The sequence below is a fragment of the Pogoniulus pusillus genome, chromosome 11 (genome assembly GCF_015220805.1).
Source record: "Pogoniulus pusillus isolate bPogPus1 chromosome 11, bPogPus1.pri, whole genome shotgun sequence".
In the NCBI taxonomy this organism is placed as follows: Eukaryota; Metazoa; Chordata; class Aves; order Piciformes; family Lybiidae; genus Pogoniulus; species Pogoniulus pusillus.
Genome location: NC_087274.1, coordinates 28,499,290 through 28,517,567, shown reverse-complemented (window position 1 = coordinate 28,517,567; position 18,278 = coordinate 28,499,290). Strand labels below are relative to the sequence as shown.

The 18,278-nt window shown below is 45.7% G+C and overlaps 1 protein-coding gene across 3 annotated transcripts in view; it reads right to left on the bottom strand.

Annotated features, from left to right (window-relative positions):
- Positions 1-18,273, bottom strand: part of ACOX3 (acyl-CoA oxidase 3, pristanoyl) — a 33,144-nt gene extending 14,871 nt beyond the window's left edge. Inside the window, exons 1-7 of one of the 3 annotated variants that reach the window (XM_064151623.1) lie at positions 18,211-18,273; positions 15,076-15,255; positions 13,858-14,091; positions 12,931-13,002; positions 8,668-8,757; positions 8,049-8,192; positions 7,053-7,141 (exon numbers count right to left, since the gene is read on the bottom strand). In XM_064151623.1, coding sequence (XP_064007693.1) covers positions 7,053-7,141; positions 8,049-8,192; positions 8,668-8,757; positions 12,931-13,002; positions 13,858-14,091; positions 15,076-15,243 — 797 coding nt within the window. In that variant the 5' untranslated portion in view covers positions 15,244-15,255; positions 18,211-18,273. Of the gene's footprint in view, positions 1-7,052; positions 7,142-8,048; positions 8,193-8,667; positions 8,758-12,930; positions 13,003-13,857; positions 14,092-15,075; positions 15,256-18,210 lie in introns of those variants that run through there. The other 2 variants (XM_064151624.1, XM_064151625.1) reach the window with 2 other exon arrangements.
- Between the last annotated feature and the right edge of the window lie 5 nt (positions 18,274-18,278).

Sequence of the window (18,278 nt, the reverse complement as noted above, 5' to 3'; positions counted from 1 at the left end):
AGTCTGTAGACTGCTTTGGAACAGAGATGCTGCAGATTTTCATGAGTCTAAACCACAAATCTGTGAGTGTCACTCATGTTACTGCACTACAAGCAAGCACAGAGCTAAAACAGTGCCCTGAGAAGGGACTGAATGGTGAATTTCTTGTAGTTTAAACTCAGGCAGGGGTTTCCTGTTCCCTGCAATGTGGCATATTAGAAGAGCCAGGTAATATTTTCTAACTCATGGTGCTCTAGCCCCAGTAAAGAGAGAGGTTGTTACAACAGGCAGAATGTCCTGAGGATTCCTGTCCTTCAGAAGAAAAAGCTCTGAACTGCCTTACCCTAATGGGCAACAGAGCCTGGCCCAAGAGCAGTTACCATCAGCTCCACTCCCCAATATCTCAGTATCTAATAGCACTTGAAAAGCTGCATTTGTAATCAAACCAAATTCCATTTCCCTGCCAATGCAGCCTGATCTATTTAATAAGGCTCAGGAGAGCCAGGGCTTTCCCATTAATAAATTACATAAGGGCTGCATAGCTGCACGTGCTTTAGAACTGAGAGCTGTTTCCAGGGAAACAGAGCTGCATGCTGGATTTATCCAGCCTTAGAGATGCACAGTGTCTTCAGCCAGCCACAAAGCAGCTACTCACTGCAATTAACAGTGCTCATCAGTGCAGTAGGGAGTGCCACCTCCAGTGACACAACCACTTTGCTACAGGGGTTAATTCAGAATTCACAAAATCCTGCTTGCCATCTTTTTCATATCACTGAAAATGAAATAATCTCATGCAAAAGAAGATCTTTAGGTTCACTTTGCTTTCTCTGCTCCCTAAGTGAAATCTCATTCAAAAGAAGACCTTTTGGTTAAGTTTACTTTCTCTGCTCCCTAAGTGAAATAATCTCATTCAAAAGAAGATCTTTGGTTAAATTTACTTTTTCTACTCCTTACATGAAATAATCTCATTCAAAAGAAGACCTTTTGGTTAAATTTGCTTTCTCTGCTCCCTAAATGAAATAATCTCATTCAAAAAAAGACATTTTGGTTCAATTTACTTTCTCTGCTCCCTAAGTGAAATAATCTCATTCAAAAGAAGACCCTTTGGTTAAATTTACTTGCTCTGCTCCCTAAGTGAAATAATCTCATTCAAAAAAGGAATTTTGGTTCAATTTACTTTCTCTGCTCCCTAAATGAAATAATCTCATTCAAAAGAAGACCCTTTGGTTAAATTTACTTTCTCTGCTCCCTAAGTGAAATAATCTCATGCAAAAGAAGATCTTTTGGTTCAATTTACTTTCTCTGCTCCCTAAATGAAATAATCTCATTCAAAAGAAGACATTTTGGTTCAATTTACTTTCTCTGCTCCCTAAATGAAATAATCTCATTCAAAAGAAGACCCTTTGGTTAAATTTACTTTCTCTGCTCCCTAAGTGAAATAATCTCATTCAAAAGAAGACCCTTTGGTTAAATTTGCTTTCTCTGCTCCCTAAGTGAAATAATCTCATTCAAAAGAAGATCTTTGGTTAAATTTACTTTTTCTACTCCTTACATGAAATAATCTCATTCAAAAGAAGACCTTTTGGTTAAATTTACTTTCTCTGCTCCCTAAGTGAAATAATCTCATTCAAAAGAAGATCTTTGGTTAAATTTACTTTTTCTACTCCTTACATGAAATAATCTCATTCAAAAGAAGACCCTTTGGTTAAATTTGCTTTCTCTGCTCCCTAAGTGAAATAATCTCATTCAAAAGAAGATCTTTGGTTAAATTTACTTTTTCTACTCCTTACATGAAATAATCTCATTCAAAAGAAGACATTTTGGTTCAATTTACCTTTTCTGCTCCCTAAATGAAATAATCTCATTCAAAAGAAGACCTTTTGGTTAAATTTACTTTTTCTGCTCCCTAAGTGAAATAATCTCATGCAAAGGAAGATCTTCTGGTTCAATTTACTTTTTCTGCTCCCTAAATGAAATAATCTCATTCAAAAGAAGATCTTTTGGTTCAATTTACTTTCTCTGCTCCCTAAGTGAAATAATCTCATTCAAAAGAAGACCTTTGGGTTAAATTCACTTTCTCTGCTCCCTATCTCCCAAACAAACCCCACCACAAGTAAACATGTACAGTAAACCCCCGGTGGTATTGAGCAACAGCAGGTATCTTAGAAACAGCTTCAGCTTTTACATCAGAGTCACAAGGGGTTGGGCTGGCAGGGACCTTAAAGATCATTTCATTACAATGTCCATATCAGGGGTAGGGACACCCCTCACTACAGAGGTCCCTGCTCAACGATCTCTCTAACCTGGCTTTGAGCACTTCACAGGGCTGGTGCCTCCAGGACTTCTCAGGGAATCATCACCACATGGGGAAGAAGCTCCTGCTAATGTCTAATCAATCAGGTTTCTTCCTGCTTGAAGGCATCACCCCTCATCCTGTCACTCCAAGCCTCTGTAAAAACTCCCTCCTCAGCTCTCCTGTAGCCCTCTCCAGGCTGCTCTAAGGTCTCCCTGGAGCCTTCTTTTCTCCAGGCTGAGCAGTCTGAAGACTCAGGCTCTGCTCATAGGAGAGGGGGCTCCATTTTTTGTGATATGGCCCTGAACAGACAAATGTAGAGGAAGTTTTTGGCTGGCAAGAGTGAAACATCTTGTTGAAAGTTTCATCAGACTCTTTCTAACATTAAATATGTGGCTAATTCTTTACCCCATTTAAAAACTACTTAGAATTATTTTGATTAAAACCCACATTCCTCTCCTTGTGGTATCATTTCTTCACAATCAGTGAACCAGAACACAGGACTTAACAATCATTATATAACAACCTAGTTTCTTAAAAGCCAAATGAGTTCAAAGAACAGTTTAGATCCTTCCCTGATATTGTCTATTACAGATTTCCTTCATTTTCTGGACTACCACTACCAAAATAAACTCACTTAAGATGGCAAAACCTTGAAGAAGCAAAAGAGAGAGACAGAACTGGCAATTAAAAATCAGACATCTGCATAAAGTAGTAAGTTACAGGCCTATGAGCAGCATAAAAGCAGAACCTTACAAGACCTGGGAGTCAGACACCCTGGTGAGATCACTGCCAACTGCTGTTATGCTCCTTCTCTAACTGCTTTGCTGTTGGCAGTTGATAACCACACTGGCCAAGATGAACTTGAACCTATTAAAGAGAAATGCTCAGGTTTCGTGAAGTCACTGAGCACGTTATTAGCCCAGAAAGCAGAGTGGATAGCCATGAACCACATCTGGCAATGCATTCAGGGGGAAAGCTCCTTAAAGAATCACAGAAATCTCTTCCAGCAGTGGAGCTATAAAGACAGTCAGGGGGATATCAGGTACCAGCAGGGCTGGAAAATGGCTGCATTTCACTTGGTGATGACAAGACCATAGGGTTGAAAGCTACCCTGCGAGGGCCTCTTCTGTATAGCTAATGTGTGACTGAGATCAGGACCTCTCAGACAGAAAGACAGAGCTGTGACTTCAAATACACAGCACAGGGCTCTCCCAGCAATGTGCAAGTCTGCCTCATGAAGCTCACAGCTAAACCAACCCTATCCCACAGAGTTCTACCTCTATGAGCTCAGCAGACTGAAGCCTTTGCCTGCAGCAGCATTCTTAGAACCATTGCATTGTTTTGCTTGAAAAAGCCCTTTAAGCTCATCTAGTTCAACCCCTCTCTAACACTGCCAAGGCTGGGGCTAAACCATGTCCCTCAGCACCACAACTCAGCCTCTTTGAAACACCTCCAGGGATGGAAATTCAACCAGCTCCCTGGGCAGCCTGTTTCAGGCATTGAGAAGCCTTTCAATGAAGAAGCTTCTTCTAATATCCAGCCCTCGATGATCTCCTTGGGTCCCTTCCAACTCCTAACATCCTGTGAGCCCTACTCTTACAGCTGCCATGCATTTCAACTCAACCAGAGCTTTTGCAGTGGGTGGGTTTTTGCTTCAGTTACTTCTCTTCTGAGAGCTCAGCCCACAGCACATCTCAAAGCACTAGCAACAGGTGGACATTTTTATTTGTGCAAGTGAAGACTGAAGCACTTGCATCCCCTGCTGGAAGTCTGATTTATGCTCTGTCAACAAGACACAAACCCAGTTTAAACTCTCCATAAATAAAAGTGGAGTTCTGTTTTTAGCCACTGATGTACGATCACACAAATGGTTGTAAATGGCAGAGAGAAAGAAAAACACTTGAAAATGTTTTACTGTGATTTTGTCTGGGTAGCTGAAGTTACAAAGACCTGCAAACCCATGGGATTTTTGGACATTCCAATACAAAGCTCTGAGAATTATTTGGAAAGACAGCCCTAGAAGCAGCAGGACAGTCAACTGGATTTAGACTGCAAGAATTCCCACATCACTTCTGAAATTCCTTCTCTTACTGAAAACATCACACTCTGCACCAGCAGGAAATTAGCCTTCAGCCAAATGACCCAGGAGATTGATTCTTTTCCAGAGCCAGAAGAGACAGCCACCATCACCTACTCTGTTTCCTTACATAGCATAAGTCAATGTCATTTCCCAAGGGATCTCTGGAATTTCCTCCCTATGTCCTACATAAATGCTTAGGATCTCAACTCTCTGTACCCACACTGAAAATAGTAGCATTGACTTCCTGAAGTGCAGGCATAAAGCCTGACATCTGTGCCAGAGATGTCACATTCTGGTCTTCACTCTGACCATTTATCCTGACTTTCACTGCATGGAAACATTGCTGAATGACCAAAGTGTCTGTGACAGCTGAACCAGACTCCACAGAGGCATCCAACACCTGGCAAGGCATGCAGCAGAGAGTAGCGTCTGCAGATGCAGCTGAATGGAATGCTTCCTCACACAGCATGTTCCTGCACTGCAGGCTCTGCTTTCTCTGGGCTAAGATAGGATGTAAGATCACTCAACTACTACAGCTAAACTACTGCTACTGCTAAACTGCACAGGAGAAGACCCTGCTGAGGCAGTGGCTGCTGAAACACCTCCCTGTGAATCTTGGCAATTTGCAGATCATGCAACCAACAGCTCATACTCCAGAGTGGCACAGTTTGTTGGCACCACAAGCTATGAATCCTTTAAGTCTCCTGTGCCCATCCAGGCCTGCTGAGAAGCAAGGGGTACACAGCCTGACATTTTGGATGGCTCAGTGTAAGCATGAAGGTTGCAAGGTGAAAACCAGTTCTCTAGTTCTTGTGAACAGTGTTGGCATCTAGTCTGAGACCCTCCTGAAGAAACTTCCTGAGGTGTATATGGAACAGAGAACTTCCATTGCAGGAAGTCTATCTATTGGCATTGGGCTCCCTCATTCCTCCCTCTTAATTTGCAGCTGCTGTCTTAAACTTCAGCTTTCCTCATGCAGAAAATGTCTTAATCCACACTTAAGAGATGGAGATCCATGCCTGGAGCTCCTCAGGTACTGCTGTTAGCAGAAAATGGTACCTTTCTGAAGCAGCATATGCAAAGTAAGCAGAAAGGTTAAGATTAGGAAGTCCACACAGCTTTAAATGCTACGTGGTGGGACAGCTAAGATAAAGGACTCCACCTGACATGAAGATGGGAGGTCACTGGTATCTCTTCTTTCCAGTGTGTTATGTAGGTTCTCATTTCAGAGCTATTCACAGGAATGTGCAGCAATGTTATTTTAGGAAATGCCCCATTCCTCCCCCCCAACCAGATCAAAGGGCAAATGATTCCTTCAGTGCCATGGACTTGGATGTTCTGTGCCAAGCACAATCTTCTCCCTCCTCGTGTTCTGCACCAAAACATGCCGCAAATTGAGAATGAACAGCAGAGTATGAACGTTTCCACAGAAATATGGCTCATGCTGCTGTGCCATCTGGTGGCTACTAGACTGAAAAGGAGATACAGGCAAAAACCAGCCACCAAACTCCAAATATCTTTCATTTCCAGACCCCTTCTCACATTTCCCCTTAAAAACCTTCATTTTCTGTATTTCCTTTTTTTCTTTATTTTGTCTGTCTTCAGCTAACAAAGCATCCATAAGAATGAGCTATACAAACAAAAGCCAGTGCTATTTTTGGCACTACAAGCTATTTGTGACCTCACAGGCAACAAAACACAGCAGACCTCTGACCTTCTGGACAGCAAGTCCAGAACCCAAGATCCCTTAGGATGTCTGCACTTTGTTTACTGCAGTGGCATGGAACTGTCAGGAACTGAAGCAGCTGAAAAGGGTAGATTTGAGACAAAGAAGAGATTCTCCCTTACTATTTTAGGTCTCTGTCTTTACATAGAGCTACACCACCAATACAGGGGTGTGAATCATGATATAATTTTGAAAACATAGTTGTTTTAGTGCAGAATTCCACCTCAATTTCCTCACTGCCCCTCCTCCTCATCTATGAGACCCCACCCTGGAGTGTTTATTCCAAGTCTGGGGCCCCCTACACAAGAGAGACATGGACCTGGTGTAAAGTGTCTAAAAGAGGCCACTAAGGTGATCAGAGGTCTGGAGAACCTCTGCTGTGAAGACAGGCTTGGACAGCCTGGAGAAGAGAAGGCTCCACGGAGACCTTAGAGCTGCATTTCAATATCTGAAAAGGATCTACAGGAAGGCTGAGGAGAGACTATTTAGAAGGGCCTGTGGTGATAGGATGAGGGGCAATGGTTTGAAACTGGAGCAGGGCAGATTTAAGTTGGACATCAGCAGGAAGCTCTGCACAATGACAGTGGGGAAATACTGGAAGAGGCTGCTCAGAGAGGTCGTTGTGGTCTCATCTCTGGAGACATTCAAGATCATACTCAGTGTGTCTCTGGGCAGTCTGCTCTAGTGGGAGGTATCCCTGCTGCCTTTGAGGATCCTTTCCAACCCAGTGCACTCTGTGAATATTCAGAGGGCTATCAGTGACACCTCCTATTCCAAAAAGTGGGAGCAGCAGCAAGGTATAAAACTACTGCAATTCAAGATTTTCTAACCCGAGTTGCTGCTTGCTTTTTTAAATGTCAACTTAAACCCCCGAGTGAACAGCTCAGAAGCAACCCAGGAGTGACACAGATTGGCACCACTACAGTATGATATAGCCCCAAATGCCTCCTCCTCTAAGCAGATTCACTTACCCATTATCCAACCCATTCTGCCCAACTTTCTTCCCTATATCTCCTACCATCACACCTGGCATTGGCAGGAGAGTTTTTGTGTCTCGAATCTGCACGGAAAAGGAACAAAACAACATTTCAGTTGTGGAACACTGCAAGTTGTGGGTTGAACTTTTCAAAGAGTGACAATAAATATTCCCAACTTGTACTCTGTTCATAACAGTAAAAAAGCTCACTTCATTTAGATGTGACTTGCACTTGAGTATCCCTTTATGAGAAGTACTCTGGCAATGACACTAATTAGATGGCTCTATTAAATATGCCTTAACACTGATGACCGCTCTCATCAGACTAAACTGAGACCTTCCTCAGGTGCACACAGACATAGCAGGAAAAATCCTGAACTTTTATGTGCCAATCAGCTGAGAGATGTTCCCCAGTTTTATGACAAATCCTGTTCAGTTTGCACCTCGTTCAGTTTGCTGTGTACAACCTGCATTGCCAGGTTCTCTGATGCCTTTAAACTTCGAAACTGATCTCTGTGGTAGAAGCTTGCAGATGTCACGCAGCAGTTGGCACTGGGACTATTCAATTTACTCATCAACGACCTGGCTGAGGGCACAGAGAACACTGTCAGCCAGTTTGCTAAGGACATCAAACTGGGAGCACTGCTGACACACCCTCAGGCTGTGCTGACATTCAGCCAGACCTGGACGGCTGGAGGGTTGGGCAGGGAGAAACTGAATGAAATCCAACAAGGTTAAGGGTAGAGTCTGGCATCTGGAAAACAACCACCCCATGGATTAGGATAGGTTGGGGGCAGAGCTGGCTGGACCCTCACAAAATCAGTGAAGATTTAAAATCCAGTGCACTTTCTGCAACTGCAATGAATGCTGAAGGCATTAATTAATCTTCTGGTCAGATATAAGCGACAGCATAACAGAAAGTCTTTCATTTGAACCCACTCTCCCCTCACCCCTCAAAACAAGGAAAGATTAGCAGTATTTCTCCCCCTACCTGTACAATGAATGAATTCAACCCATGGCACTGGCCATCAGGGGTATAGAGCTGAGCATACACAACTGCATGTGTGGCATGCTTCCCCATGTTACCAGCCCAGACCTTCGCAGCTTCAAAGTCAGGAGTATGGATGATAAATTCCTGTAGCCAAGAGAGCAAACAGCACATTCTATAAATGATAAAAATCAGCACATGCCTATTTCCTTTTGTGTTTGTGCCCATGGAAGTGCTTTGCAAACATCCAGTGACTGCCAGGGTTTTATTCTGTACTCCACTCCCACAGCTGAGCTCCTTCTGTGTTCAACTTGGGAGAGAATATTTGTAGCCAGGACAAACTTAAGAGCTGCAAAAGCAGCAGGAATCCATTTGTTTGCCTTAGAAATAAATGAAAGGAAGAGAGAGTTGTCTGGGAACCAAGGCACTCAGGTTTCGTTTTCTTCAACCAGAGCTCCCCAAAAACATATTCCCCTCAAGGTATTTGACCTTTTCTTCTGCCTTTAAAGCTGAACTCAATTATTTTTTGATAATCAAAGAAATCCTTGAATCATTCTGTCCTGTTAGTAAGTAACCTGAGTCCAAGAGTGTCAGATACAATTCCTGTGCAGTGAGGACCAACCTGAGTGTTAGGATCAAAGGTGGCAGTAGTCCGGATGCCTTTGGTGTTGGTTCCATGGCTGAGTTCAGTCAGAGCAAAACATCCAAAAATCTAAGCAAGAAGATACAAGGCACAGTTCAAGACTTTGTTAGGGCAATTAAAACAGTTCAGATTTTCAAATGACTGCCAATGCAGCTAGTGGAAAGTCATTTGCAAGTGCAAGAAACCACAGTATCACAGTATCACAGTATCACCAAGGTTGGAAGAGACCTCACAGATCATCAAGTCCAACCCTTTACCACAGTGCCCAAGGCTAGACCATGGCACCAAGTGCCACATCCAACCTTGCCTTGAACTGCCCCAGGGACGACGACTCCACCACCTCCCCAGGCAGCCCATTCCAGTGCCTAATGACTCTCTCAGTGAAGAACTTTCTCCTCACCTCGAGCCGAAATTTCCCCTGGCGCAGCCTGAGGCTGTGTCCTCTTGTTCTGGAGCTGGCCACCTGAGAGAAGAGAGCAACCTCCTCCTGGCCACAACCACCCCTCAGGTAGTTGTAGACAGCAATAAGGTCACCCCTGAGCCTCCTCTTCTCCAGGCTAAACAACCCCAGCTCCCTAAGCCTCTCCTCGTAGGGCTTGTGCTCAAGGCCTCTCACCAGCCTCGTCGCCCTTCTCTGGACACGCTCAAGCATCTCAGTGTCCTTCCTAAACTGGGGGGCCCAGAACTGAACGCAGTACTCGAAGTGTGGTCTGACCAGTGCAGAGTACAGGGGCAGAATGACCTCCCTGCTCCTGCTGACCACACCACTCCTGATACAAGCCAGGATGCCACTGGCTCTCTTGGCCACCTGGGCACACTGCTGGCTCATGTTCAGGCGGGTATCAATCAGTACCCCCAGATCCCTCTCTGTCTGGCTGCTCTCCAGCCACTCCGACCCCAGCCTGTATCTCTGCATGGGGTTGTTGTGGCCAAAGTGCAGCACCCTGCACTTTGAGCTATTGAACCCCATCCCATTGGCCTCTGCCCATCTGTGCAGGCGGTCAAGGTCCCGCTGCAGAGCCCTTCTGCCCTCCAGCTCAGTCACATCTGCCCCCAGCTTAGTGTCATCTGCAAACTTGCTGATGACTGACTCGATGCCCTCATCCAGATCATCTATGAAGATGTTAAAGAGGATGGGGCCCAGCACTGATCCCTGAGGGACACCACTAGTGACTGGCCGCCAGCTGGATGTGGCACCATTCACCACCACTCTCTGGGTCCGGCCCTCCAGCCAGTTCCTAACCCAGCACAGAGTGTTACCATCCAAGCCGCGGGTTGACAGCTTAGCCAGCAGTTTGCTGTGGGGGACAGTGTCAAAGGCCTTGCTGAAGTCCAGGTAGACCACATCCACAGGCCTCCCCACATCCACCAAGCGGGTCACCTGATCATAGAAGGAGATCAGGTTAGAAAGGCAGGATCTGCCCTTCCTAAACCCATGCTGGCTGGACCTGAGATCTTTGCCATCCCTCAGGTGCGCAGTTATTGGCCCCAAGAGAACCTGCTCCATCAGTTTCCCTGGCACTGAGGTCAGGCTGACGGGTCTGTAGTTCCCAGGTTCCTCCATCCGACCCTTTTTGTGGATGGGGACCACGTTGGCCATTTTCCAGTCTCCTGGAACCTCTCCGGTGAGCCAGGACTGCTGGAAAATGATGGAGAGTGGCTTGGCCAGCTCAGCTGCCAGCTCTCTCAGCACCCTGGGATGGATCCCATCTGGTCCCATGGACTTGTGGGTGTCCAGATGGCTCAGCAGGTCCTGAACTAATTCCTCATGAATTTCCAGGGGAACACACTGCTCCCCGACCCCATCCCCCAGTTTAAGAGGCCATTTGCCTCCTCCTCCTCTCTCCTTACTGTTGAAAACTGAGGCAAAGAAGGCATTCAGGACCTCTGCCTTTGCTTCATCATCAGTTATAGTGTTCCCCTCCTGGTCCAGTAAGGAGTGGAGGGTCTTCTTGCCCTTCCTTTTAGCATTGATAAATTTATAAAAGTGTTTTTTGTTAAATTTCACGGAAGTGGCCAGCCTAAGTTCTAGCTGAGCCTTAGCCTCTCTAATTTTTCTCCTACATAGTCTGGCTACCTCCTTAAACACATCAGGAGAAGCCTTCCCCTCCTTCCAGAGGCGATACACCCTCTTTTTCTCCCCCACTTCCTTCAGGAGCTCTTTGCTCATCCAGGCTGGTCGCCTCCCCCTGCGGCTCATCTTTCGGCATGTGGGAACTGCCAGTTCCTGTGCCTTCAAGAGCTCCTGTTTAAAGTAAGTCCAACCATCCTGGACCCCTTTGTTCTCAAGAACTGCTGCCCAGGGGACATTGGAAATAAGTTCCTTGAGCAAATTGAAGTTTGCCCTCCTAAAGTCCAAGGTGTAGGTTTTGTTGAGGTGCCTCCCTACCTCCCTGTATATTGAAAACTCCACTAACTCGTGGTCGCTACACCCTAGGCAGCCTCCCACTATCACCAATCCAATAGGACCTTAAGGAGAGGACATCTTGCCTGCAGGAGGGTAACAGCTGCTATGTGACTTTGCTGATGTCTAATTCAGTCAGGCAGGTACAGATTGTTCCATCCACTGACCTATTTTTCAGCTCTATGGGTTGAAATAACCATTGGGTGGTGAAAATCAGCAAGTCTGCCTGCATTACAAGCAGTTCTGGGAACTCTTGAAGTTAGGAGGAAAACAAAATGAGGCTTTGTATCTTCAAAATTGCAAACAGCCTGCATTACTGAAGGGGATAAATTCTCCCTGCAACAGGCTGCCCAAGGCTGGGGTGGAATTCCCATTCCTGGAAGGGTTGCAAAGCCATGTAGATGTGGTGCTGCAGGACGTGCTTTAGTGGTGACCTGGCAGTGCTGGGCTAACAGTTGGACTTGGTGCCATGTTAGAGGTCTTTTCCAACCTAAACTATTCTGTCATCCTGTATCAGATCAACATATGCATACACCTGGCTTTCAGCAGCATTTGGGAACACCTCCTGCTTGAAGTCACACTGAAATGTGTGTGCTGGAATCCTTTACCCTAGACTTGTTTGGCAAACCTTTGAAAAGCAAGTGAGAAAAAAAAGAGACACATCGAAAAACCTCATCAGTGAGGCCTTATGCAGAATTATCCTGGCAAGCACTTGGCAAAAGCCTAATTCCCCTCAGGCTTTTGTGTAGATTAGGAGTCATTAAAATAATTTACCTGATATCTATCTTGGGCTATCAAATCAGAACCACATTCTTGTACTGCTGTCTACCAGCAGACAGATAAATGGTGTCAAAAACTCAATGATCAAGGGAGGTGGATGGCTGGCAAAGCAATGAAGAATAACAAAGAAAGCATGAAACTCAGTTTGTGTGTGTTCAGCACATTTCTCCTGCAAACAAAGAGGGAAAAGACCAGACTGTGAATGTTGTCTTAATGGCCAAGTGGCATTAACAGGAGGAACCGGCTGGAGTTGGTTCTTTCTGAATCAGACTGGCTGTGCTACTTCTTCAGGACACCTGGTCCTGAGTCCCTGCTGGACTCCAGGTGGTATTTCTGTGGCATTAAGGCATGATTAGTTCCTGTTTCATAGCACCAGAGTGGAATGTTACAGCATCAAGGCAAGAGCATGAGCGACACAGTGTATAAGACACGGTGTACATGTGGGAGCATCTGAGCATGCAAAACTTCACAGAATCACAGAATGTCAGGGGCTGGAAGGGACCTCAAAAGCTCATCCAGTCCAACCCCCCTGCCAGAGCAGCATCACCTATGCAAGATCACACAGGAATGCATCCAGACAGGTTCTGAATATCTCCAGAGAGAGAGACTCCACAACCCAACCCGCCCTGGTCATTCTGTTCCACTGTTCTGTTACCCTCAAACTGAAAAAAATCCTCCTCATGTTTCCATGGAACTTTCTATGCCTCAACTTCCACCTACTGCCCCTTGTCCTGTCATTGGGCATCAATGAGCAGAGCCTGGCTCCATCTTCCTGGCACTCACTCTACATATCTATAAATGCTGATGAGGTCACCTCTTAGTCTCCTCTTCTGCCAGCTAACTTGCTAGGATATACTTTTAAAGGCCTGTGAACAGAGACAAAACTGCTGTGGTGTCACCTACACTGCCTCTGGGGAGGAGTCCCCAAATTTTGCTGGCCTCTTAACTTGGGCAGTCTACAACAGATCCAGGAAGTGGCAGAATAGGTAGGAGTCAGGGCAGGCAGTGCCTGCAGGTAGTTTTGCCAGCTCTCTCAAGTTATCTACAAGTAACCTTACCTCCATGCTGTAAACCTTTTTAATGATGTCTGTGAATCTGTTAGAAGCACTCAGAATTGCACCTCCAAACACCTGTGAAAACAGAGAATTCTGAATGAAATCAGTGTTCCCATCAGAGAACTGACATTTTCACATCTTTGAGCTGTTAAAGACTTCACTGCAAACTCTTAAACTGCTTAATGAGCTCACTTTCAACTCTGTCTTAGTGATGTCCCTTTGCTTTGAGTAAAGCAAAACCTCAAGCCTATTCTACTTTGTTTTATTGCAGATGGACTGGGAACTGAAGATAGTTGCTTCAAGATCAGGCAAGAATACTGTTTGCAAAGGTACTTTCAGGTTTTCCAGATGGCTGTTCATGTAACAAACCTTTGATTCCCAGACCTTGCCCTGCCATGTGAATAGTACTGTTTCATTAGTTCAACTGATATTATTTAACCAGTGTTCTTTCTGAGACTCATCTAGGGAGCAGCTGATGAGCAGAATCCCAGCCACTGATGTCAGTAAGAAACTTCACACCAGTTTCTGTTCCTTCTGGATTCTGCCCTGACACAACACAGGGAAGTTTCTGATACCTCTATCTGTAGCAAAGACACAGGTACCAAATAAGACCCAACAATCAAGTTCTTTGAAAGGAGGCAGAGGGTTAGACAAAAGAGGGTGGAACTCTAACATGGAAATACTTTTCTGCAGCTCTGTCTGCATACTGTTCCACCTTGACTTTCCAAGTGGGATTCCAGTGGAGACAGGGCTTAAATGGCAAAGATCTCCTAACTACATCCCACTGCTCTGATTCTTATAAACAGAACAAAGGAATTTCAGTTTTGAAAAGAGAAGCTTGGAGATAGATCTTTAATTAAGCAGGCAGAGAGCAATGGAATTAACAGTACTGCAAGACATGTAAATTTCAATCTACCCTTTTGAACTTACCCCACAATGTAAGCAGTACTGGAGACATACAGACCAGTCATACATTCCTACACAGACTACCATAGTCAGTAACTTCAGTGGGTTCTCCATAGCCTCCTGTTGAGTAACAAAGTCATACTCAAAGAGCCTTTTCAAGCGCAGGAAAGTCAGCTCCTGGTATTTCTCACGGCACAGATCTTCTCCATGATGATGTGCAAAGAGGGGATCACTCTCCAGTGAAGAGAAGACTCTGTTCTTCAGGGAGAAATAAAGCTGCTATGAGAATGTTTATCTAAAAGCATTAACAGAGTTATGAGTATAGATCCAAATGGTTTGTTATCATATCTACAGTTCATGCAGCTACAACTGATGAAAGCTCTTCCATTACAAGGTAATAAATGACTCCATGTGAATGTAAGAGAACAGTGGGGTAATATTTGCCTGCTTTTGATAGCAGCTTCATTATTGCACTGTTATGAAGCTGCTGGCAGGATCTAAAAGGCAGTGGCCCTCAATCTGAGAATAAAGGTGAGGCTGCAGGGGATGCATTCACACAGAAATACACCATGGTGGTAAATCCATGGAGTACCACAACTGCTCTGTTCCCAGATGCAAGCAGAAATGTATTTCATGTAAGGAAAACATCTTTTGTAGCATTCAGTATGGGGATGTGTATCTCTTCATGCTTTCTTTTGGATCTTTTTTATATCAGGTGATATATTATGGCTTTTTTTTCTCACCCAGGACATCTGTGTCTTCACAATACCATTGATACATACATCGGTGAGGCTGAGGGGAAACCTCATTGACATCTGCAACTACCTGAAGGGACATTGTGGTGAGGCTGCTGCTGGTCTCTTCCACAGGTAGTTGGAGACAGAACAAAGGGGAATGGCCTTAAGCTGAGACTGGATAGGTTTACACTGGACATTAGGAAAAAGCAGGGAAAGAATGGTCAGGGACTGGAATGAGCTGCCCAGGGTGGTGGCTGAGTCCCCAACATTGGATGTATTTAAGAGTCATTTGGAAGTGGTGCTTGGGGATATGGTTTAAGGTGAATCTTGTGCAGTAGTGCTATAGGTTGGACTTTGTGGTTCTGAGGGGCTTTTCCCATCTGGATGTTTCTGTGATCTTCTTAATTGGCTTTCATGGAATTCCACGTAAATACTCTCCTTCTGGAAGTCATTTCCACTGGTGTCTCCCAAAGGAGAGTATGTTTACAGTCCTGGCAGGACTTACCTTAAGCTGAATGATATCTTCACCATCCAGTAGCACTGCCAGCTCTCTCCAGTCAAAGGAAGCCTTCTTACGATAGCTGCAAAGTGGCCCTTTAGGGAAATCTGGCAGCAAAGTTTCCCATGAGCTTTGGTTGCCAGGGGCTTCTTTCTGGTTCAGTGTCGATGCCATTGTCAACTAGAACTGCAGCAAACAAGCAAAGACACATCACAGATGTGCCATTAATAGGAAGAACTCAAAAGGGTTGCTAATTAAATCCATAGGCTTGTTCAAATGTATGAGTGCAGCAGTGCAAAGCCACCTAAAAGCTTACCCTTCCAGTCTTCTAATTCAGTTGGCTTCATGCAAGCTCAGGGTAAAAAAAAAAGCCTTTGGCCAAATGTAAATCAGTGACCTGATCTTGGTTATTAAAATATGAGCAAACCCTTTGGAAAGAAGCAAAATCTGAAATATCTGGGGATAGGGTTGGTTAATGTGTAATAAGAAAGGGGGAAGAGCTGAAAGACAGAAGCAAAATAACACCTTAAATAATAGAATGTGAATCACTGTTACCTCACTTCTAATAGAAATGAAATAAATATGTGTATAGAAGCACCCCAACATGCACACAAAGCCCTGTTCACTAGCAGGAGGTGCCTGTTTTATCTCCTAAGACTCATATTGCCACACTCAAGACTAAATTTTAAACAAAATAGAGTATGAACTTTGCAACCACACTTCATTTCCCCCTCCCTTAAGCTTCCATTTTCACTTCTGTTATTTGGTGGCTTATAACATTTTCAGTCTGTTTTCTCACTTAGCATTCTTTGCTGTGCTGAGCTGGCCTCAGTCTCTTGTGACCAAAAGCAGCAATGCCCCATCAAATCCGGTGGCATTTTGCTGTATGCACCTATGGGCCATGCAAGCACTCTGCAGAAGTTCACAGATCGAGCAGGATTTCAGGTTTGGGTCATCTCACTGTGTTACAGCCTGTCTCAAAGAGCAAAGCCCAGGTTGCTCCCCGCAGCAGGCATGGCAGTGCCCTCTGCTGCTGCCTGCTCACATCACACCCAGCAGCTTCTGTCACTTCAGGCAGGTGGCAGAGGCTTGGGTTACCCTTGTGAGGTGCCAAAGTGATAAGGGAAGGGCCGAGAAGCTGTCCACATTTTAACAACGGGACTGGAAGGAGCAGTCCTCAATGGCACTGTGAGGCCATCCCGGTCCAAGGGGTCAGTACTGGCTGTAAACATCATACATTTCAAGAGCTAACAGCTTCTCTTTCTACTGCTTTTGCCAATTCTTCTCACCATCTTGATAAATGTCACTGCTGTATTTCTTCTCCCTCCATTTAATCTTCTCGTGGAGGTAACTGGACAGAACAGACACAGCATAAGTGGACTGCAGGGTAGTGTTTGCCTGTGACTTCCAAATCTCTGCCAGGATGGGGCAGTTCCAGAATTGAGCAACAGGTTGGGAAAGAAAATAGAGGGGGTGAAAAAGGCATTGGGAAAGAAAATAGAGGGGGTGAAAAAGGCATTGAGAAAGAAAATAGAGGGGGTGAAAAAGGCATTGGGAAAGAAAATAGAGGGGGTGAAAAAGGCATTGAGAAAGAAAACAGAGGGGGTGAAAAAGGCATTGGGAAAGAAAATAGAGGGGGTGAAAAAGGCATTGAGAAAGAAAATAGAGGGGGTGAAAAAGGCATTGGGAAAGAAAATAGAGGGGGTGAAAAAGGCATTGGGAAAGAAAATAGAGGGGGTGAAAAAAGCATTGGGAAAGAAAATAGAGGGGGTGAAAAAGGCATTGAGAAAGAAAATAGAGGGGGTGAAAAAGGCATTGGGAAAGAAAATAGAGGGGGTGAAAAAGGCATTGAGAAAGAAAACAGAGGGGGTGAAAAAGGCATTGAGAAAGAATATTTCAACCTGAAGACAACCAAACAGATATTACTCTTCTAACTGGAGGGGAAAGAAGAGGTAATTCAGAGAGAAGTTCAAGGCTTCTGGCTCAGAACTGAGAGAACTGACATCAAAACACTGCAGCTGCTGCATCTGATTTTACTGACACTGCAGATCAGAAATGAGAAACCCTAAGGATCCTGTGCTTCCAAAACCGTTACAACTTCTGCCCTCACACAGTGCTCTGCTTCCGAGCAAAGAGATGCCAAACAAATCAGGAACTCAGCCCAGGCAGCCGCAGAAGTAAAGCAGCCAAGGATTGCCCTCAAGTATAACTCGGTGTCAGTTTCAGCCGCGGCAGTGTGCTAGCAGCCGCTGAAGGGTGACACTGCCCAGGCACTCGGTAGCTGTCAGGAACAACACCACCTTTATTCTGCCAGAAACACCCTAACGAGGAAGTGCAGAGCCTCGGGAAGAGGAAGCCAAGAGCTGGTGAGGGCTGTTGTCTGGAGAAAGAGAAGTTAAAGGCAGGGAACTAAACTGCTTGAGTCCTTGGAGGTTGAGAGAGATCTGACCTAGGGTAGGGCGCCCCTGCCCATGGCAGAGAGGTTGGAACTAGATGATCCTTGTGGTCCCTTCTGTCCTTGATTCTATGATTCTATGACCTTCTGGCTCTCCACAAGTCCCTGGAAGGAGGTTGGAGGAAGGGGATGTTAATCCCTGCTCCCCACTAGCAAGCGACAGGACGGGAGGTAATGGCCTTAAATTGCAGACAGGGAAGTTTAAGTTGGCTATTAGAAGAAGCTTCTTGACTGGAAAGGGTCTGAGATGCCAGGCTAGCCAGGGAGGTGCTGAATCCTCAACCCTGGAGATGCTTAAAGGGTGCTGTGGGACCCGGTTTAGCCCTACGCTTGGCGGAGTCAGGGAGCGCTTGGACTCTGATGCTGAAGGGCTTTTCCCACCAGAACAGCTCTATGATTCCGTCAGATTTCACTGCACCACGGCTACCTGAACGGCCAAAATGCAGCACGCCGCCGCCTTGCTGCCCAAGCACAGCACCCACGGCCACGCTTCCGCCGCCTCGGCAGCAGGTAGGCTCCGTTACTCTGCGGCTCCCGTTATTCAGCACCGCAGCAGCTCCTCCCCAGGCGGCAGCGGCCAGCTCTGCGGGGGAAGGCGCTGTCCCCCTGCCCCGCGGCGAGCCCCCGCGGCCGCCCAGCCGGGGGCTTCCCGAGCTCGATGCCGGCGGACGGGACGCGGTACGTACCTGCGGCCGCCGCCGTCCCCGCCTCAGGAACTGACGGGAGCAGCCTGCGACGCGCTCCGCCTCCTGTC